This window comes from Diabrotica virgifera, chromosome 6 (genome assembly GCF_917563875.1).
Source record: "Diabrotica virgifera virgifera chromosome 6, PGI_DIABVI_V3a".
NCBI classification, from domain to species: domain Eukaryota; kingdom Metazoa; phylum Arthropoda; class Insecta; order Coleoptera; family Chrysomelidae; genus Diabrotica; species Diabrotica virgifera.
The window spans coordinates 25585653-25609569 of NC_065448.1; the positions used below are offsets into that span (position 1 = coordinate 25585653).

Genomic DNA, 23917 nt, shown 5'->3' on the forward strand with positions numbered 1-23917 from the left:
ATTTTCCTAACAGCTCAGAACTCGATGACAATCCAACAGCTTTTACATGGATGCATCGAGTTTGGGCGCCGTCCAAAACATACAACGGACAACGACTCTACCTTATCGACAATAAGTCTACGAGAACTGCAGGGTAAATTGAAGATGGAATTACAAAAAAGATACCTATGTATATATAGGGTTACCATACGTCCGGATTTGAAAGACATGTCCGGATATGAGAAATGTCCGGATTTTTATCTTTACTAAAAAAAGATGGAAAACACTTGGCCCAACGGTGGGAAATTTCATTCTCCGCAGCACCTAGTTAAGTTGGTCATTTTGGCCTTTTGTCATGTTAAAACATAGGTGTATATATGTATTTTAAACTGGCAGAGATATTCGATGTTAGTTGCACATTGTAGCGAAACAGCTGTACTTTTAATTGTGCCATATGCATTTCGCATATATATATATATATATATATATATATATATATATATATATATATATATATATATATATATATATATATATATATATATATATATGTACCATGTAGAGGTAGTGTAAGGGTTTATCAACATCCAAAATTGAGATCAACACATATTCATTTAATTCTTAAATGTACTAGAAACGAAACCAAAACATACACATTTGTTTACATTTTAGTAGGTCACCTAGATTTGTTAGAAGTACCAGCCGACAATATTGCATAGTCAACTAATTCATATTTTCGTAAGTCATGGTCAAGCTAAGTCGACAATATAAACAAACTACATGTTACAAGTTTATTTATATAAACATGAAGGCATGGTGATTCATTCTAATTCATTCGTATTATTAAAAAGATCATTCTTAATCCAGATGCACTCGCAGATGGTTTTACCGTGAGCACATCAACTACATATTTACTGTGGTCTTTATAGTTGGTAATAAACAAGCAGTTATAATTATTGTTTAATTCAGCAACCCCTATTGGTAGGGGGTAACTACCCTCAACTACCCTAAGATGTTTCCTGAGGGTGCATACCCGCATAGTAGCAACACAGTCAAATTCACATTTTACATTTTCTACAACCCCTTGGACTACTCCTATGTTTTTGTATTCACTTTATAATGCTCAAAAAATTACGGGATCTGGATTTCAATGCATTTTTTTATAATTCTCGTATCAAAGTTGCGCGTGAAGTTAGGCATTATCGATTTTGGGGGCGACCTTAGACAAGGAAAAAAGAGAGGACGGGTAACACTCATTTAAAACACACGTTCCAAAAGTGAAGCCAGTTTTTGGTTTGTTTGTCACCAGAAACATGGCGGTCACGTCAAAAATAACAATGGGTTGCCAGTGGTGGCTGTTCGTTGAAGGTTAAAATTTCATAAAAAATAAAGTAAATCATCATCTAAAATTCGTAATAAAAACATATGTATGTATTGAAACATATGTACGTAATATGAGCAACTTAATAAAACATTTACCGTACACAAATTCTTCATTTTAAATACATTTCATGTTTTTATTTTAAATACTCAATGCATAACAATACCCCAAAGATACGTCGATGATCAAAATCTCTGGTGTCAGTTTGGCTTCACTTTTGGTCAAGGATTACTCGTCCTCTCTCTTTCCTTGTCTAAGGGGGCGACCCATCGAGTTTTATGTGGAATTTTAAGCCATTTTAAATTTTATATGGTAAAATTAGTTCTTACTTTTCTCAAAAGATGGCGCTGCTAGTTTTCTGAATTACATACATTCTATGTCATGTAAAATTTTCTATTCATTTGTAAGCGCTACTGAATATTTAAAATTGCCTCGCTAGTTTGTTTACATAAAACTTCTCAAAAATAAATATTTTATTAAAAATTCTTGTGTCAGAAGACAGGAATTGAAACAACAAAATAGTTTATAGTTTTATATTGTGTCCTATAAATAATAAAAAGTGGTATTATAACAGTTATTTATGTACCAAGTCAGTAAAGTTGCTCTTTATCGAACGAGTCTGATATTATGAACCGAGCGTGCGTAGCGAGCAAGGCGAATAACAGACGAGTTCGATAAAGAGTCTTTACTGACGTGGTGCGTACAAAATTTTATCGCCAACAATTTGATATTGGTTTTAACACTTACTTACAATTTAAAAACCTTTTAAATTTTAGACGTCATAATAATTTCATGACAGCGATGACAGATCTTTTGCAAAATGGCCGCTTCCGATTTTTAATAGATAGTTATCAATATTGAATAATTACTTAATCGGTAAAGTTTTAATTCCTTTTATATGAACGTAATTTCCTTTTTGACATAAATTTAATTGATAATATTGCCAATTGTGTACAATATTTTTAATATTTAAAGTAAATATATTTTAAGTTCACTCAAATACTCGCCATTCGATTACTGCCATCGACCACTTACATTAAATCTCGGTTAATTTGATTAATCGCGGCAGGTAAAGTAAAATTCTTCTTTCAGTACAATAAAGTGTTACTTTACTGCCGCAAATGAGGGCAAATGAGTACAATAATGAATGACTTTAGTGACGGTTGGCGATAAAAAGTTTTTTTTTATATAAAAGTGTAATTATAATTATTATACAAGTCCTTAGAACTTCGGCAGATCCGTCAATACCCGATAGATCTCTTATTTTACTCTGGTCAAAGCTCTGGTATACTTAAGGCTCTTGTATCAAGTTCGATTCCCCAAGTTCTCCAGCTCTCTGGAGTATCACTTAATGCTTTTTCCACATATCCCATGGGCTCCATGGTGTTACCTCGGGATTGGGACGCGCAATACTCCCAGCACAAATCTAAAGTATTTGCATGAGAAAAACATAGAGCATGAACCAAAAAGTTTTAAAATCTTGAAACTTGATACATTGGACCAAAACAAGTCCAGATGTTCGTAGGATCTATTCAATTTGGGGTCAATAATCTTATATTCTTATACTTTTTTTCTTGAAGTACTATGGTCTTAAAACTTGGTACAACTCCTCTTGATATAAGTAAGAAATCTCTTGAATTTTGGACCAATGGACATTTTTTTGCATCCTGTTTGTGCGATATTGTGAAATATCCTCGTACCGAAAGGGTTAATCATTGTGTTCTGATCATGATTGTTTCCTTCTTTTCTCAAAATTTTTTCCACCTTCTAAGTAATTATTTTGGTATCTTAAAATAGACAATTAAAACCACAAATTAGTAGATATGTTTTTTATTTCGTTGCTTTTAAATTATGGATGTAAAAAAGTTAATCATATGAGTATATGTAAATCATAAAAATCATAATATATAAAATGGTAAAAATTACAACTTTTTCAATTTCAAAATAACTATATCTGGACTGGAAAATTCCGAATGTTGTTCTTCAATTGGAATACTATGGATACTAAATGATTCTTTGGCAGTTTTAATAAAAAGATCCCAACATTCTTTCTGCTTCTCTGTATCTCTAATTTCTTGGCACATCAATATTTCTGTATGAGACCCAACTACTTTTTTTAAAGTTTTGAATAGTAGAGGTATAGACTGAAACAATAAATATTTCTTTAAAAAATCTGTATCTATTATACAGGGTGTCCCAAAAGTAGTGGAACAGTAGAATGTTTTGCGAAATGAACATTGGATCGAAAAACTGAAAAATATGGGTTCAGTATTTTTAAAAAATCTATCAAATAACACTGACACCCCCACGCCATCCCCTGAAGGTGGAGGGGGAGGTAACTTTAAAATCTTAAATGGAAAACCCAATTTTTTACTGCAGATTTGGATTCCTTACGTAAAAAAAAGAAACTTTTACTCGAGACATTTTTCTGAATTGTGGATAGATGGCATTATAATCGGAAAAAATTATTTGTCAAGATACAGTAGGTGAATTATAGAAAATGCCTAATATCTCGAGAAATAAACTTCCTAATTAAAAAGCCTGAATCAGCAGTATATATCTGGACCTCGGAGGTAAACTACACTATGCCCTTTTGAGCAACTGCGCTTAGTGTGTGTTTGCAACAAATTCTACAGCACTTAGGATGTTAGGATAAAAATCAGATGAATCACACAATTGTTTGAAAGACAACATGACCATATTTTAATGATAATATATATCCAATTTGTATAATCCAACTAATAAAATAAGTAGATTAAAGGAACTTATTCAAAAAACCACCATGTCGACATAGTGTAGTTTACCTCCGAGGTAAGAATTGTCTTTACTGCTCATAAAACTTACTTACCTCTTTGTAGTAAATGCAATCAGCCAATAAAATGAGATCTGGAGACCATTTTAATTCAACCTCTTTTCCCCAATCCAAGGTAGATACATCTGCATAACCATGAGTGTGTTCCCAACATGTTTTATTTGTCTCCACATTTAATTTTAAGAGTGGTAAAGCCTCTGGTAGATCCGTCAAAGTTACGGTGCCTCTAGAAGATATCTGCTTACATATTTTTGTCTACAATAATTGTACAATATTGATAAAACACATGAAATTTGGTGTTAATTGACTAGTTGTGAGTGACTGTTTTATCCAGAGTATGGGACTAAATATAAATGTTCAAAAGACCAAATATATGTGTTGCAGTACATGAAGCAACCCCACACCTACAAGAATAATAATTGATGACCTAGAACTGGAAGGTGTCGACACCCTCATATACTTAGGCTCGCTGTTAACTAAAGATAACAATGTCAGTGAAGAAATAAAAGAAGAATAGTGCTTGCCATAAGAGTTACTATGGCTTAAGACAGATGGCCTCAAAAATACCTAGAAAAATTAAATTGACTGTCCACAGAACACTAATAAGACCAGTGCCAACATATCGTTCAGAAACTTGGTGACTTAGGGTCGATTTCTCATACCTGTGTTAATCTATGGTTCAGTTGAACTAGGTTCACTGGTGAACTTTGGATTGGTTTGGAATGTGTTTCTCATTGTGAGTGCACGTTCTATAGCTTTCGAGAAATCCCAATAGATGGCAAAAGGTAAAAACTATCGCCATTTTGTACGACCTTTTTTATGCTGTTTTTGAATAAAGTTAAATTTAAGTATTTATAGTCAAATAGTCATTTTAATAGTAATTATAAATAAATGTAATAAAAACAAAAAAATGTTATCGTTTATCGTTAGGAAGCGTTCAAGTATTACTTAATGCAATTTTTGACCCACCCTCCCCCCCTTCATAACGCACTCTAATGGGCGTTTAACTATTGCGTAACACAATTTTTGGAGATTTTTGACCCCCCCCCAACCTGAGTTACGTAGTACTTGAACGGTCCCTTAGGCTTAATATAATAAAATAGGTTATATTTATATTACGTCAGCGTTTGGAATGTAAATGCAACGCATGTGTAATCCATGAAATCATCTGAACTGGGTTCTGAAATCTTTGAACAGCCGAATTCCAGCGTTCAAGCATTGTTCAACTTTAGACTGCCATCGGTTGAACGTGAATTGAGAAAGACGATTTTGACTTTAAACTGACGTTCACTAACAGTTCAAGTTAAACTGGAGTTGAGCTCGATATGAGAAATTGGCCCTTACACAGAATGAACCAAGAACTGCTCAAACGTTTTGAGCGAAAAATCCTAAGATGAATATATGGAGGCATAAAAGAACAAGGTTTGTGGAGTAAGCGTTACAACTTTGAGTTTTATAAAAGTTTTAGAGAACCTGACGTAAAATTCATTAAGGTAGCACGCCTTAGATGAATAGGTCATGTTATCAGGTGAGAGGAAGATGCAATAGAAAAGTTTTTGACTGAAGAGTGACGGTATGACAACGAGCAAGAGGAAGACAGAGACTTAGGTACCAAGACAACTTAGAAAATGATTTAAAATCTATTGGAATTAGAGCATGGAGAAGAGATGCCAGAGACAAGGGCGAATGGAGGATTGTTCTGAAGAAGGCTTTGGTTCATAAAGAGCTGTAACACCACTGATGATGATGATGTCCATGTGAAAAGTGCATTGCGACTTACAATTCCTACACTTGGTTACAAATGTTAGAATCAGTATGGTTGTATATTGCAAGTGGGTTTGCCATTCTGTACTGTGAATTATCATAAATAAATCCTCCTCTAGTACTCCACAGCAATTAACAGATAATTCTCTACAAGTACCTGCCTAATACTACCTTCACGGCCGCTGCCGTGAAAAGCGGCAACGTGTCAAGAAAATTCTCATTTAGTTCACATGGGGCTATCCTTGTAGACTGCATCGCATGTTTGAAATACACTGTAGCAACGAATATAGACGCAAACCTTCTATATTGGCTGTAGTTTCATATTCATATTGAAACAATTTCAACAAGGTGTTTTTAAGGTTAGAACACACTTTTAGGAAAATCAAGTCTACCTACCCTAAACAAGCAGCTGTCAGGCCTACACAACCAACCCCCGCGCCCAGTTCAATAATTTTCAACTTTTTAAAAAAATCATGGTTGCTTTGATATAACTTTTCCAGATATTTTGCCAGGATTATAGCAGCATCCCATACGACACAACTAACATCGCCTTCTATTTTTTGATGAAGTTTTAAAACAGTTTCTTTCTGTAAATCTAAATCTAGTTCTCGAATGAATGTGTTGTCAATTTCCATTGTCATCATAATTAATTAGTTTAATAAGCACATGTCTATATTAATTTAATCACTAGAATTACAAAACAAATCTCATAAAAACACAGGAATTAAAAATGTGTCGATTTTTTAGTTTATTACAGTAACCCAAACGTTTTATATCTAAAAAAACTTTAAGATCATCAGCAAGTATTGAAGTGATCGACTGTAATTCAGTAGACCTGAACACGTTTTCCTGCAGCAGAGTTCAAAGTACAATAAAATAGCGAATCTGGAAAAGCGCATGCTTATGTTGCAGAAATGAAGAGGTCGATTTGTAAACTATCTGATACCATGGGCGGCACCACAAATTCAGCAAGGGGTTTAGTGTTGTTGACCTCATTACTTGAACAAATTGAAGAACTGATTGATAGGCGATAGAAGTTTAAAATATTTAATATTTAGTAAAACAATAATCAATTTGCTAAATTATTTATGTAAATATTTAAAACAAAAAGTAAATTAGGCAATATCTAATTATGTTCGTTATTTTCTTGGCATTAAAATCTTAACAGAACTTTTATTTTTAAGGATTTAAGTGCTGAAACTGTGGTCTCATATATTTTTTATAAGCATCCTATTACATTTAAAACCAGGAACCTTTGGGTCGTAAGTTTATATAGGTCAAGATCTGTAATATTGTCAAATACGGTGAAAATAAGAACTTGGTCAAAAAACTTTTATACTTTAGTCATTCAATTGTGTGCCTGAAATATTACGCTTTACATTTACCTACAACTGAACTTAAGACGTAAAAATCAACACAGGCAATTTCAATTCAAACACATCAGAGACAGAAATATATTTTATCCCAACAACATAAAAGAGACATGAATGTTAGAAAAGAATGTTGTGGAAAGAAAAAAATATCTTTCTGGAAAGAAAAATATTGTTTCAAATAGAGACCTACTCGTTCCCCTATTTTTGGACAAGAGTGCAATAAGATCATGAATTAAAACACATAATAAGGGTACACCGTAAAAATTAAATTGCAGATTACAGCACAGAGATAAAAGTGGAAATTCTGCAGAACGATACAAAGAGGAATTTATACAAAAAAACAAAACAAAAAACAATAGCAAAAAAATTCAGAGCTACTTATTATATTATCCAAAGCGATCGACTCGAGGAAAGCTGGGAAAAAAATAAAACGAAAGAAGCACTGGGCGAAAGACAGTTAAATGTAAGCAAGTATCTCCCAAAGTGAAAAACTCCATGGTTCTGCACAGAGGTGAAGAAAAAATGCAAGGAAAAGAAAAAGCTTCCCTGAAATACCTACCTGTCAAAAAAGGCACAACAATAGTATGAAGATTACAAGAGAATAAGAAATGAAACACATGCACTTGTAAGAACAATTAAAAACGAGCACTGGAAACGCATTTCAAACGAATTGGAGCATATTTTTACAAAAAGAAATATGGCGCTTTATGATATGTCAAAGAGCGGAGTTGAAGTAATGAATAGACCCAAAATACATCGAAAAGGATGATGGATGGACTATGTAAAGAAGTTATATACAAAGGAACAACAAATGACGTTGAAATAACAAACACCAGAAATGACCATAAACGAAGAAATTCACATAAGTAAGCATGAAGTACGAAAAACATTAAAGAACAGAAAAGCTGCAGGTAAAGATGGGATACGAAATGAATTATTGAAATATGGTGGAGCGATAATGACTGACAACATTCATTAACAAGATTATAAGGCACAATAACATACCAGAAGAATAGAGGACAAGGTAGCTAATCTTATTATTCAAAAAGGGTGATAAGAAACAATGAGAAAACTACAGAGGTATCACTTTGATAAATACTAGCGTGAATAACTAAAAGAGAATGCATAAATAACCGTAGTATTTGCATCATAAACTTAGTAACTGAGCAACAAGGTTTCCGTACGGGAATAATACATCTCTTGTATAATAAAGTTAACCCGATGGATATTATAAAAAGAATTGAAAACGTCTATCAAAACAATAAGATGGAAGTTAGAACAGATGCATAAGTATATGTGTATGTATTCAATCTAATTATGGATGATGTCATAAGGAAAGAGGACTATAAAATGGGGAATACTTAAATTAAAATTCCCTGTTGCGCAGACGATGCAATATGGATAGCCCAAAATGAATATAGCCTTCAAAGACTAGTTCACAGATTTAATACAAGAGTAAAAGAATTTAACACGACGATTTAACTCAGAAAACTAGAACAATAATAATCAGTAAGAGAACCAATAAGATGTAAACTGAAACGTTGAAAGAGAAGTAAGAGATCAAGTACAAAGCGATAATAGATTGTACCTTAATATCACTATATAGCGAAACCGACAAATTAACTGTTAGATGAAATAAATAATAATATATAAGGTAAATATAAGACCAATAATGAGGTACGCATCAGAAACAAGACCCGACACAGTTAAAACACAGAGAATGCTGGAAATAGCATAAATGGTAATATTCAGAAGAATTACAAAAAACACACTGAGACCCAATAAGGAGAGTCTAAGTAGTGGTATAAAAGATTAAATAGAGAAAAAAATCACATAAGTAGGACGGCGGACACAACAGTTGTTAAAATAGCAAGGGACAACAGTAAAAGTAGTGTCGGTCGACCGAGCAAGAGATAGAGCAACAGTCTTCTATAGAGGCAACAATCCATGAACAAGAAAAATTGTTTATATAAAGGAAGAAAAAGATCATTCGTAAGAATAGGGAGAGAAGTTCCATGTTTATTTGGTCTCTTCCGTTAGTTTCCTATTATTTGATATTCGTGATCGTCTTTCGATTCTGAGTTATCTGTAACTTTTGACCCATTATCCCCAAATTCAAAAGAGTTCTTTCTTGAACCAAGAGAAACATATATAACCAGTTTTAATACTAGAAATTGTCGTTCGAGAATTATTGTACTGAAAGACAGATAGGCGGACAAACAAACGGACACACTTTCAAGAAGGACCTGACGGGTCCTTAGTAAAATTCATATTTGTCTGACACCTCGCAAAATTTCTGGTTTCTCAGATTTGCCGCTTTTAAAATTCAATATTACTCTTTGACTGTAGAAGAGACTTTTGAAATATGCATATTTTCATCTTAAGTTTCTTAAATTTTCTAGAACTACAAAGTTTTTGAATATCACTTTTTCAAAAGTCAATTTAAATTGAAAAAAAATTCGGATCTGTTTGTATCTCTGATAAAAATAGAATACTGCGATATGATAATAATTATAAGATAAGGTTTAACCTATTTTGATTGTTATCAACATCTTTAACTATGTAAGAATTGAGTCGGTAAACATTTCAATATTTTGATGGTTACATTTATTTTTATCTAATACTTTACTATTATACTGATAAATGTGATAAGTGTATAATTTCTTATCTCATTTAACATCAGTTGTGTCTACTCATGTCAAACCAGGGAAAGTTTTGATTTTTCCGTTTCTTGTGCTGTCATAACATTTATTAAGTGATTATTATCAATTATATTAAACGTATTGTTGTTGTTGGCTAATGCGTTTTTATCATGTTATTGACAATAAATCAGTAAAGTAGTCAATTTATTTTGTTTGTACCTATTTGAACAGGATGAGTTTTGGTATAGAAATTGTTGTTTCGATTGCACTAAGCTTACCACTCATTATGCCAATTTTGTTTTACCTTTTTTTGCGCCTAGCCATTAGATTGCATCTATCTAGCCAAATTATTTCTGATCCCTTTTAAAATCGCCTCTTTAGCAAAAAAATTGCTTTGATGTTACCGGGAATACCAAAAAGTCCCTTTACCCAGACTCAAGTTACAGAAGTATGCTCCAATGCTCTTCCAACAGCTTTAGCTGTTTTTCTAAAATTTTAGGACAGGGTTTTTTTGAAATAAGTTTCTACCTGATTTTCTAAAGTTAATAACGCAGACCTTGAATCTTAAATAATTACATGGTGGTTAGAAGTTTTTTGTTGAGAGCCCATTCTAGAGCTCGATTTATTGTAAATATTTTTGAAGAATATATTTGGAGCATCGTTTATCTAACTTAAATATAAGTGATTCTTTGTGGTCCGGAATATATTTGATGATGTTTCTGTTCAGGTATGAAAATGAAGATCAATAAAATACTAATTCTACCAACGATTATAAACGCAGCCGAAAGAACGACCAATAAAAATAAAAACAGAAGAAATCGAATGTAGACAAATAAGACATCTTTAAAAGTGGCTGTTACATATACGGAGAGCAGGATTAACTCCGACTTAATGCTAGAATGACAGGTGGTAAAATAAGGTGCAGATGATCAAGGTCTACATGGCTACAACCAGCGACGAAGCATAGTGTTGTTATATAGCAGTGGAAAGAAAAAATCGCACGTAGGAACATTAGACAAAACGATAGGAGAACGAAATACGTCAGGTAGAAAAACCATCACAATGTTAAACAGTATTTTATAAGAAAATAAAAAGAGGATATATGAGGCTATAGTGAAAAGTATCACTCTATACAGTTGTGAGGTATGGCCGCTGAGAGAAAAAACACTGAGCAACGGAAATTGATTTTTGGAGAAGAGCAGCAGGAAGATCTACAAGAGGAAGAAATTACCAACGAACGCATTAGAGAAATAATGAGAATCAAATGAACAATCACGGATGACATCAACAAAACAACTTATCTGGTTCTGATATACAAAAAATGGATGAACAACGAATACCAAAGGAAATACTAAAACTGCAACCAGAAGGAAAGAGAAAACGAGATACCTAGATCGAGAAAAAGTTGGAGCGAAGGAATAAACAAAGAGCTGAGAGAAAGAAACATAGAAGAAGGCCTATAGAACAACAGGACGAAGTAGCGATTGGAAATCGGAAAATGGCGGAGAACGTTAAGCTACGTAACCATACGTTGGTGATCCGTGTTCCGTGTAGCAGCTCCACATAGTGGATACGTTGGTGCACCCGCTCGGCGCTCACCCTCTTCGATTCAACTGGTTTGCAGTTTATATGTAGGGGAGCGCATGCCGTATCCATTTGAGCAGCTACACGGAGCACGAAGCACCAATGTATAGATACGTACCTTTATAAACCAACCTTAGTCCGTTCTTTAACAGTAAAATATTGCAAAACCTCTAAATTTTAAAGAACCGCTTGGATTGACATGAAATTTGGCATACACATAGCTAACAAGTCAAAGAATAAAAGTGATATTGTGCCGATATGTGCTTTTGCCCTGGGGGTGGTTTTCACCCCCTCTTGGGGGTGAAAAAATATTCGTCCAAAGAAAGTCAGGAAATCAATAAACTGGCTAATTTTAAGTAACTTTTGTTCTATAGAGTTTTTTCACTAAGTCAATACTTTTCGAGTTATTTGGCAGTGAATATGATCATTTTTTCAACAAAATAACCACGCTTTTAGACGGTTTTTCGCAAATAACTCAAATAGTAAGTATTTTATCGAAAAAGCATTCTTAGTAAAAATATAGCCTGTAAAAAAATAAAAAATGGTGTATATCTCACGTCTCTACACCCAGTAGAAGCAGAGTTATAGCTAATGAAAAATAGGTTCATATTCGTCAAATTCCAAATGGAATACTTTAACGTGAAATAACCAAAAATGAAGCACATTTCGGGGAAAACTTATTACAACTTATTTAAAGTGTTTAAAAAAAGCTTCATTTTTGTTTTATAAAAAAAATTCTAGCAACAAAATTAAACAAGTTACGCTCAAAATAAAGTTTGTCCCTTTTGGTTTTGGTAAAAAAATCGAGAAAATCACCCCCTAATTAGTATCTTAAATGAACTTAATCGTTACGACTTCACAAGTTTCTTGACTCGTGTATATATTGTTTATATGAGCTGTAAGTTTCATGTAGCTGTAGTTAAAATGGGTTGAACGAGTCACTGATCACGAATGTATGCAAATTTAGAAACACCAAATCTCAATCAATTTTGGTCTAACAGAAAAACAAAAAAATACATGATATTCAGAAAAGCAAATCTGACTTTTTTTGTTTTTCGAGATTTTTGGTATCTCTAACAATTTTTAAGTTATTTTGAAAAAAAAGCATATTTTTCAAAATTTAAATTTTTGAAAATTTTATTTTGAAACCAAATTTTTTCAAAAATAAGCACTTTAAATCGATGAAACTTACAGATCATATAAACACAACATAAATAAAATAATTTGTGGAGAGGTAACGATTAATTTCATTTAAGTTGCTACTTAGGGGGTGGTCTTCCCGATTTTTTTTTTCAAAAACAAAAGGGACCAACTTTATTTTGAGCGTAACTTGCTTAAATTTAAAGATATGAACTTTTTGTAAAAACAGCAATAAAGCTTTTTTTAAACACTTTAAAAAAGTTATAACGAGTTTTTCCCAAAAAGTGCTTAATTTTTTGGATATTTTACGTCGAAATATTCTATTTGAAATTTGGTGAATATGAATCTATTTTTCATTGGCTATAACTCTGGTTCTACGAGATCCAGAGACCTAACGTGTACACCATTTTTTTTACTTTTTTATAGGCTATATTTTTGCTAAGAACGGTTTTTCGACAAAGTACTTACTTTTTGAGTTATTTGCGAAAAACCGTCTAAAAATGTGATTATTTTGTTGAAAAATGAACATATTCACTCGCAAATAACTCGAAAAGTGTTGACTTGGCGAAAAAGCTCTATAGAACAACAGTTACTTAAAATTAGTCAGTTTACCCATTTCCGGATTTATTTTGGACATATATTTTTTCACCCCCAAGAGGGGGTGAAAGTCACCCCCAGGGCAAAAGCACACATCGGCACAATATCACTTTTTTTCTTTGACATGTAAGCTATATACGTATGCCAAATTTCATGTTAATCCAAGCGGTTATTTAAAATTTAGAGCAAAAACCGTGAAAGAATGGACTACCTGTAGTAGTAGTAGGAAAGAAAAAATTTATACAGTAAACTATGACCAAAAATAATTATTAGAAAATCAGGTGTCTTAGATAACATTTTTCAAATTAATTTTAATCTTTTTTAATTATTTTAAAACATAGAAGTTCGACAAAATATACAATAATATAATCAGTCGACGTATTGTGCAATGGCATTATCGCAATATTGTTTTTTAAACAAATTATGAGACTTAGCTGATAGTATTTAACTGTGTTAATTTCACAAAAGTCTAAATATAGTGTTTTTCATAGATAAAAATATAGTTCACACTGGAAAGATTCTCTGACTTCGCTATAATCCATTCAACAGTATTTAAATAGACATTTTTACTATATCTTTTGTAAATATTATATCAACAGTAGTATAAATGTATCATATATATATATATATATATATATATATATATATATATATATATATATATATATATATATATATATATATATATATATATATATAATATAACACCGGTTTATAGCGTCCTGCGCCTTCCGGTTCCTATTCTTTAGCCGCGTCGATCTGTCCAATCTCCTGGTCGGAGATCTCTCTCAGACATGGCTTTCGGTCTGCCCCTTTTCCTTCTTTCCGGGGGTTGCCATTCCATTATTAGCTTTGGGAGTCGATGTTCCTCCATTCTTTGTACATGGCCATACCAACAAAGTTGTTTTTGTTGGACTTCTTCAATTATGTTTGTTTTTCTGTTCATAATATCTCGTACCCATTCATTCGTTATATGTGAGACTCTGGACATGCACGCCGATCTTCGCCAGAAGTCCATTTCCAGTGCAAGCAACTTCTGTTCTGTTCGCTTATTCAGTTGCCAGGTTTCACATCCATACAGTACCACGCTTTTAAAGATGCTATTATAAAGCTGTGTTTTCTTTTCTTTTGATATGGTTTTTGACCAAGGTAGTGAGTTCAAAGCTCCTATTACCTTCTTTCCTTTCATAATTCTTTCCTCTATTTCGAATTCTGTCCTTCCACTTTGTTGGATTCTCGTTCCAAGGTATACATAATCAGAGCTTGGCTCGATAACCATATCATCCTCTAGTTGTAACTCACTTTTCTGTCCTCCTATACACATATATTTGGTTTTCTTCATATTAACGTATAGGCCCCATTTTTTGTATTCGCCAAACAGCCGGTTTGTCATAAATATTAGATCATCTTTATACTGGGCAATCACCACCTGATCGTCAGCAAAATGCAGTGTGTATAATGTTGAGTCGTCGTTTAGCTGTATCCCCATTCCAGAACACGATTTCCGGCACTTATTCAAGACCTCATTTATATAGATTTTAAACAGTGTTGGCGATAAACTGCATCCCTGTCGTAGTCCCTTATTCACCATGAACCTATTGGATAATCTGCTGTTGATTTTTATGTTTGCTTAGATATTTTTATAGAATTGTTGCACTGCTTTTATTAAAGTTATATAATAGGGGATTTTTCCAGGACTTGCCATAATTTACAAAGTGGTACGGTATCATATGCCTTAGTTAGATCGACGAACAGTAGATGTATTTCTCTGTCTCTGGCTACTTTTTTTCATTGAGTTGGTTGAGCGTGAAGATGTGGTCGATACAGGATCTTCCTGCTCGGAATCCTGCTTGTTGTTCGATCTCTAAAGGTGCATATTCATTTTCTATTTCTATTAGAGCTTTTAAAGTTTTCCCATACAATATGTTAAAGGTGCTGGTTACAGTAATACAGCGATAGTTCTTGCAGTCTTCCTTGTTACCCATTTTGTGTATTGGGGTTATCCATCCTGTTTTCTCCATTTGTGTAGTTGTTGAAAATTAAGGTTATTAGTTTGATCAATTTTGCAGTTCCATTTTTTATATGTATAAATGTATCAAAAATCGTAAAATATTACGAGTAGTAGGAAAATATTATGAGAGTAGGTATAACTAATAGGTTAACGTAGAAACTTGATTGATATCAACCGGTAGAGCAGGCAGGATTCGGAAAGGGTTACAGTACAGCGGATCATATTCTTACAGTCAGAACGCTAATAGAAAAAGCCAATGAATATCACTTGAACATTGGCTTCGTTGATTATGTAAAGGCATTTAACTCCTACCCAGAACTTTGGAGAGCTATGAACAACTGCAGGATAGATTCCCGATACAGAATGCTCATACATAATGTTTACATGAAAGCTACAATGAAAATATAAGTAGATGAGAAAACCAAAGCTATACCAATCAACAGAGGAGTTCGCCAGGGTGACGTTATTTCAATAAAGACACTGGGACTGAAAGGTAAAGGAATACATGTTAATGGAAGAAAACTGAGTCATTTGAGATATGCTGATGACATTTTAATATTCGCTACAAGTTTCGAAGAATTGCAGATCATGATGACGCAACTATTTCAAGCTTCGGAAAAAGTAGGTCTTAATATGAACTAGGAAAAAGCAACAATAATGACGAATACACCGAATGTTAGAAAAATAACGTTGAACAACATAAATTTAGAAACAGTAAACGAATACATCTACCTGGGACAGATAATGAAAGTTAACAAAGAAAATCAAACTGCCGAAATTGCCAGAATAAGCTTAACGTGGGCAGAATTTGGAAAACTGTGTTGGATCTTGAAAAACACAAAAAGAGAACAATATTTGAAAACCAGAGTGCTCAAATCCTTTTGAGGTCGTCGGTTCATCGCGTTGGAATCTTCCCCGGATCTTCGCTTGTCTGTCCGTGGTTTCCACTCAAGCAATTGTTTTATCCATCTGCCGTCTTTCATTGTTGCAACATGTCCCTCCGTTTTTCATCTCCGTTTTTCCGTGAAATACGTTCAATAATGTCTTCCACTCTGGTTTTTCTATGAACTTCCTAGGTTCTAGGTTCTTGGTTTATATCTCAAGCCTATTCTAAGTATTGACTCTCCATTTTACGTTGTGTCCTCAATTTTTCCGCTGACGTTTTTGTGAGAGTTAAGGTTTTTGCTCTCTATGTGAGGTGTTGGTATAATGTACTGGTTGAAAGCTTTCATTTTTCAATAGATTGGAACATTTGGTCATTTTTCCAAATGCAGCACAACGTAAACTTACTCTTCTGAGTAGCCGACAATTTTAGGTAGCACCCCGTTAATCTTATACACCCAGATTTCCACAACTTCTATGGGCGATTTCTCGATTTCTATTAGTTCATTGAGGACAAGATCTATCATTTTTGCTTTTCCATAGTTTATCTTTAAACTGACTCTCTATGTTACTTGCTCTGTAGTTGTATTGCACTGCAGTCATACAACGAAGGTTTACAGTTACGCCCGGTTTCATAATCAACTTAAAGTGAACATTAACTAAAGTTCACTTTAATGTTGACATTTACCCATATAAATTGCATTGATAAAGGTACCAACTTAAAATTTAAAGTCCACTTTAACTGATTATGAAACCGAGCGTTAGTGTTGCATTTTCGTAAATATTTCAAATAATATTCGCATACTATGATCTATTCTGTATTCTGATGTCTGATTCTCCACGCTGTCAAATGCTTTGTAGAAATCAACAAAAGTAGGAACCAAGGGTCTATTATATTCGACAGACTTCTCGACTAGAGTTTTAAGGCACTGCAAATAATCATTTGTTTCGTAGTCTGATCGAAATCCTGCTTGTTCTACTAATAGAAATCGAGTTTTATTTCAAATTTTTTTGCCAGTATTCGAGAAAAAAGTTACTTGGAATGCTTTCATTATGCAGACATATATTAGACACCATAGTTTTTGCCGATAATATCGAACAAATCGTGTAACAGAAGTCAGCAACAGATACGGACTAGCTCTTAACATAAAGAATACCAAATTTATGACAATTAGTAAAAAACCAATACTAAACGCTCAACTTACAATCAACCAACAAAATATCGAAAGAGTTGAGGAATATACATATCTGGGCACGAATTTAAATAGCCAATGGGACCACTCAACAGAAATTAAACAGCGAATAATAAAAGCCAAAGCAGCTTACGTTAGAATGAGACCCATTTTCAACAGTCGGGACATATCATTAAAAACAAAATACCGTCTGTTGAAATGCTACATATTCACAGTTCTGCTCTACGGAATGGGAGCTTGGACACTAACTGCTGCTTCTATGAATCGGCTCGAAGCTTTCGAAATGTGGTGTTATAGGCGCATCTTACGTATATCCTGGGTTGACCGAATTAATAATGTGGAAGTTCTGCGTAGAATGGGAAATGAGTATGAAATTCTCATAACCATCAAAACAAAAAAATTAGAATATCTAGGACATGTAATGAGAAATCAAGAACGTTACGGTCTTCTCCAACTGATTCTCCAAGGGAAGGTAAATGGTAAAAGAGGACCGGGAAGAAGACGCATTTCCTGGTTTCAAAATTCACGAAAGTGGTATAAAACGACTACCGCTGAACTGTTCCGCGCTGTGGTAAACAAACTCAAGATAGCCATGATGATCGCCAACATCCGGAACGGATAGGCACTTTAAGAAAAAGAAGATACATATATTGAAAAGAGTTCAGATTCGTGACATCAGAAGTGGCATGTTGAATTGGTGGATGAATAGAGTGATAAAAGAAAGGGTATATTAAGATAAATCAGGATAACCTAATGCGAATATAAACTAAGATATGAGTAGTGAAGTTTCAGGAAGGAGTAAGAGAGGAAGACAAGAAAATCACTGACAAATTGGCATAAAACATAAAGAGAGAGATGACAATTATAATTTTCGACAAACCAAATGATCTATAGTTTTGATAGTAATAAAGAACATTACTTAATAAAATAAAAAATTTAATTTAGAAAATAATTTCTTTCTTGCATTGCTATCAAAATAGTATATTAAGTATGGAGAACGGTAAGGGTTTTATACCGATCGAAGACAATTGTTTGGAGGAGGAGCGGCGTGACGACTCCAATTATTGTCTGAGATCGGTTACCCTTAACGTTCGACATGCTTATAACGTTTTTGCACGATTGATACCATTATAAATTATAACATTAAACATTTTCGTCATATTGACTTAGTCCAGAAAGCCAATGCGCATCCGCTAGGAAAAATATTCTAATTCAGATTTTTTGCACAATCTTACTCAAAAAGGACTCCTTTTAACAAATTTGCATGTTGCCAGGACCAAAAGGTGGTCAAAAATTTGTTGAACGTTTTTTTTTTGTTTTTTCCTAAAATTATTTTTTTTTGCATGGAAAAAAGTTTTTTTTAGGTTTTTTGGATCATTCCAAACAGAAAAGGTCTTTAGTGACTTTTCTCTAAAAATGAGAGTTTTTGACATATAAGCGATTAAAAATTGAAAAATTGCGAAATCGGCCATTTTTAACCCTCAAAAACTATGTGAAAAACTGAAAATTTGAATGTTACCAAGGCAGGTAGATATTCTTTAAACATCGATTGATGAAACCCCGAAGAGTTTTTTGCAATACAATATTCAAAACTCCTTTGTTTTTTAATTGCTAATCAAGCGTGTGCGACACTATTTTCCACCGATAGTATGGTGCAAATGAAAGGAATAAATTCGTTATTTCGTAAACCGGCAACTTTAAGGAAAAATCCCGAAACAGGTCGATTTTTATTTTTAAGTTATGATATTGTGGCATATATGGTATACTAGTGACGTCATCCGTCTGGGCGTGATGACGTAATCGATGATTTTTTTAAATGAGAATAGGGGTCGTGTGGTAGCTCATTTGAAAGGTTCTTCAATTCTCTATTCAGTAATGTAAACATTTAGATAATTATTTATACAGCGAATATACGCGATATTTAAAGAATATCTACCTACCTTGGCAACATTCAAATTTTCAATTTTTCACATAGTTTTTGAGGGTTAAAAATGGCCGATTTCGCAATTTTTCAATTTTTAATCGCTTCTATGTCAAAAACTATCATTTTTAGAGAAAAGAAATATTCAATGATTAAATCCACCGTTTTTCTTTATGATGGCATTGATATTTCCAAGTTTTCAACTTTGATCGCGTATTTGAAGAGAAAAGATGTTGGCTATAGGCCTAAGAAAGCGAGCATTTTTACACGGGAGCAATTTGAAAAATTTCTGATGCGATTTCATTAAATAATTTAACAAATTGTACCATAAGTTTGAATATTAATAAATAATTCGTTAGTTTTCTTTATTCTTTCAAAAAATAAATTAAAATTAAGAGATTTTTTAACTCGACGGTAAGTGAATTACTTATCGTCGAGTTGGAGTACTTACCATCGAGTTGGATTACTTACCGTCGAGTTGCTAGTAAATGTCACCTACTGACGTAAAATCTGTCACGGTAAACAGTCAAAAATGATCAATCGTGCAAAAATATATATTTAAATATTATGCTCATATTATTACAAAAGTACTCGATTTATTATGATGTAGGTACCTGACCAAAGTACGATTTGATGCGTTCGAAAGTTACATAATATTTATCACAAAATGATAGCGATACGCCTCTGGTTCATCTTGTTTCAAAATAGCCCTTGAATTGAAATGTTTGAGAGTTAACCTCAAAATTTAGTCAATCTGTTTAATTTTATAAGCGAAGTGATATTATTTTCTTATATAATTATGAATAAAACTGTAGATATTGATAACTAAACAACTCATTCTATAGATTATCGTGACTTAGAAACTATCGTGACAATTACTAAGGAATTAACTAGTTTATTATTATTGTTTTGTTGCAACTTGCCAAGGTTCGTTCGTAAATAAATTAACAGAGCGCACAAGAAACAAGTAGTTTCAAATCGGTAGCGGAAAATGTCTTTTCTAAAGAAAATCGTGTTTCCTTTGTATGTCGGGTTTGTGATATTAAATGTCTATTCTTTGAGACTGCAACTCGCGTTGAATGAAGTTTCTGAGAGGCCTAACGGGGAGATGTTCAGCCATCTGAAGGTGTACCACTATTTTTTCCTGACCAATTGGAATTTTGTAAGTACTTTTTAATTTAACATAACATATTTTTTCTGGCAGTAAACAATAATCTCGACACAAGTGGTCATAGATGGAATAGTTATCTATCTCTATTTAGTCCAGGCTGTATGCTCCCTCCCGTTAGGTAAATTATTCTGATTCATTTTTTTTGCACAAACTTACTCAAAAAGAGGTCCTTATAAAAATCCAGGGTGCCAGAAGGTACCGCGGTCGGAAAATATAAATTGTTTTAACAATTTTTTTTAAATAAATTCAAAACATAAATTTTTTTCACTTCGGACAATTTTTTTAGATTCTTTGGGTCATTATGAGCAAAAAAGGTATCTTGTGATTTTTCTCTAAAATTGATTTTTGTCGAGTTATACGCGATTTAAAATTTGAAAAATGCGAAAATGACCATTTTCAAGGCTTAATAACTCTGTTAAAAATTATTAGTATGAAAGTCAGAAAGTGACCAAACCATTGTTTAAAGCCCCCCCTACAAGATCCTGAAGAAATTTTTGTCGTTATTTTATTACTAAGCTATTATTTTTAATTATTAACAATGGGCGCTAAGCGCGTATTGAGGCGGCCGTAAATGAGATGCGAGTGAGACTCGCCATTGGACAGCCGAAATGGTGCATCTCTTTCGCACTCATCACTGACGGCCGCCTAATTTGCGCGTAGCGCTCATTGTTGATAATTAAAAATAACAGCTTAGTAATAAAATAATGACAAAAGTTCTTCAGGATCTTATGGGGGGGCTTTAAAATCTGGGCCCGGATTACGTACACTCGATACGCATCGTATCCGCCATGTTTTCCCATAGCGCCTTACGGGAAAACATGGCGGATACGATTCGTATCGAGTGTTCGTAATCCCTATGCTGATTTGGTCACTTTCTGACTTTTATAATAATAATTTTTAATCGAGTTATTAAGCTTTAAAAATGGTCATTTTCGCGTTTTTCAAATTTTAAATCACGTATATCTCGACAACAATCAATTTTAGAAAAAAAAAATAACAAGAAACCCTTTTTGCTCAGAATGACCCAAAAGTATCTAAAAAAAATTGTCCGAAGTGAAAAAATTGATTTTATCTACTCTATGTCATATTATGTATCAGTTTTTGGTTTGTGAAAACTGTCATTATAGATAGCAGTGCCAGTGCGTGAAGGGGTCTAGCTAGGACGTTTCATCGCCGCCGTTTCGATGCCGCCAGTTCGATGCCGATGCCGGCCGATTCATCGCCAGTCAATCAATCGCTATCTGATATATTTCCGAATTTTCGACAGTTACAATTATTAGTTATTTTTAGTATTAATTAGGAATTCTAAAAAATGCGAGATATGACGGCGATGAAATGGACTGGCGATGAACCGGCGGCATCGAAACGGCCGGCGATGAACCGGCGGCATCGAAACGGCCGGCGATGAACCGGCGGCATCGAAACGTCCCATTCCGGCGTGAAGGGTTTAAAGCAGTGATTCCCAAAGTGGTCCAGGTGGACCCCCAGGGGTCCACGAGAGACTCAACGGGGGTCTACGTTGGCGTGAAATAAAAATGGGGGTTCACAAGTTGTAAGTGGGGGTCCACGAAAATTTTATAGTGATTTGGTATTTATTTAAACAAGCATTATTTTTATCGTAAAATATCAATGGGAAAAAATAATGTTTTAATAGTAGGGACTTAAAAATGTCATTAAAAAATATATTATGACAAGTTATTTTGATTAAAAACAAGTTTTTGATCAAATTTTACTGTGTAGAAAACTTTAAAATGCCGTTTTTCACATGGGTCGAAGGGTGCATGTTTAACAAGGTTTTGCTTACTTTTTGAATCAGTTTTAGAGTTTCTGGAAAGTAAAGATCCAGCAGCGGGATTACGAACACTCGATGCGAGATCGCAAAACGAACCGTAGGCAAACTCGATGCGAATACGCATCGAAGCCAAAAAGTGATTATGAACTGGGTTCGAGTAGACTGTCAGAAAATCATCGGCAATTTTCGTATTTTTGAACCTACGGGATAATATTTCGAACAAATGGAATGATGTGCACCTTATATATAGTATTTTTACTACAAAAACGTTATTACGTAGGTCAAAATTTTTGACGTAAGAGAACTGTCAAAACATTAGAATGTGACTTTTCATTATTGCCATGTTTTTATAAAAGTCACATTCTAATGTTTTGACAGTTCTCTTACGTCAAAAATTTTGACCTACGTAATAACGTTTTTGTAGTAAAAATACTATATCAAGGAATTTCTCTCATTAACCTCAATAATTATTACAATCGAATATAAAATAAAGTTTTTATTACATATTTAATTGTTATAAACGTTTATTTTATATTCTAAGGATGATACAGTGATAACGTGTACTAGATATATAAATATATGATTTTCGAACTTGAGTAGAATTTGAGATTAATTATGATTTTTTACCGTTATTAAAGATTAAATGGCCAGAGAAAGATGGGATATATAAAAATATTACTAAAGCTCGTAATGGTCACTGCTAACTACCTATTCACTTCATCGAATTCTGTCTCAGAGCTTTCCTTCACATATTTTTAAAATAGGAATAAGTATTAAGTATTAGAGAACTTCTGTCCGTGTAATGAGTGTACATTAACACCTCACTGGGAGATTTAAACAATATATTTTTTTTAATGTTCAAAACATGAGAATTATTATCAAAACCGTATAATCAATATCGTTTGATTAACGATTTACATTATTTTTAAATTGAAAAAATCAAAGTATGAAGTAAGTAGGTTATGTCATTAAGTCATTATGTATTCACTTTTCTTAATATTTATACTTGGACCGGCAAGAGAGAAAGCGTTATAGGAGATCAACGATCTATCAGAGAGAGATAGATAGTTCGAGTTGGCAACTCGACAGGGTCGTAGGTATCGAGCAGTGCCTTCGAGTTGACTCGCATCGACAACGTAGGGAAAGAGGTTTCGTAATCACTCCCTACGGTAAAACATGGCGGATACGATGCGTATCGAGTGTACGTAATCCGGGCCCTGATTTAAAGGAAAACCTGGGCCCGGATTACGTACACTCGATACGCATCGTATCCGCCATGTTTTCCCATAGCGCCTTACGGGAAAACATGGCGGATACGATTCGTATCGAGTGTTCGTAATCCCTATGCAGATCAAATGAAAAGCAGACATCATCGCGTTTTTGACAGATTTGTTCAAAAAATTTAATGACATTAACTTGCAGTTACAAGGGGGTAACCTAAATTTAATAAAAACAAAGAGTGTAGTTTCGGCTTTTCTTGGAAAATTGAAATTTATGAAGCAAGATATTAGTGACGCGAATTCTCACAGTTTCCAAACTTGTCACATACAGCATGTCTTGATGAAGATATTCAGACATACGTTCAATATTTAAATGCGCTGCATGATGACTTCAAAAACAGATTTAAAGATATTTTGATAATGGAAATACCACCATGGGTCATAAATCCATTTGA

The 23917-nt window shown here is 33.6% G+C and overlaps 1 protein-coding gene across 2 annotated transcripts in view; it reads right to left on the bottom strand.

Moving 5' to 3' along the window:
- Positions 1–3174: 3174 nt before the first annotated feature.
- The window catches only part of LOC114326999 (protein N-lysine methyltransferase METTL21D), a 47207-nt gene continuing 26464 nt past the window's right edge, over positions 3175–23917 (bottom strand). The window contains exons 1-3 of one of the 2 annotated variants that reach the window (XM_028275499.2): positions 6333–6676; positions 4209–4398; positions 3175–3504 (exon numbers count right to left, since the gene is read on the bottom strand). In XM_028275499.2, the coding sequence (XP_028131300.1) occupies positions 3283–3504; positions 4209–4398; positions 6333–6580 (660 nt within the window). In that variant the 5' untranslated portion in view covers positions 6581–6676 and the 3' untranslated portion in view covers positions 3175–3282. Of the gene's footprint in view, positions 3505–4208; positions 4428–6332; positions 6677–23917 lie in introns of those variants that run through there. The other variant, XM_028275500.2, reaches the window with a different exon arrangement.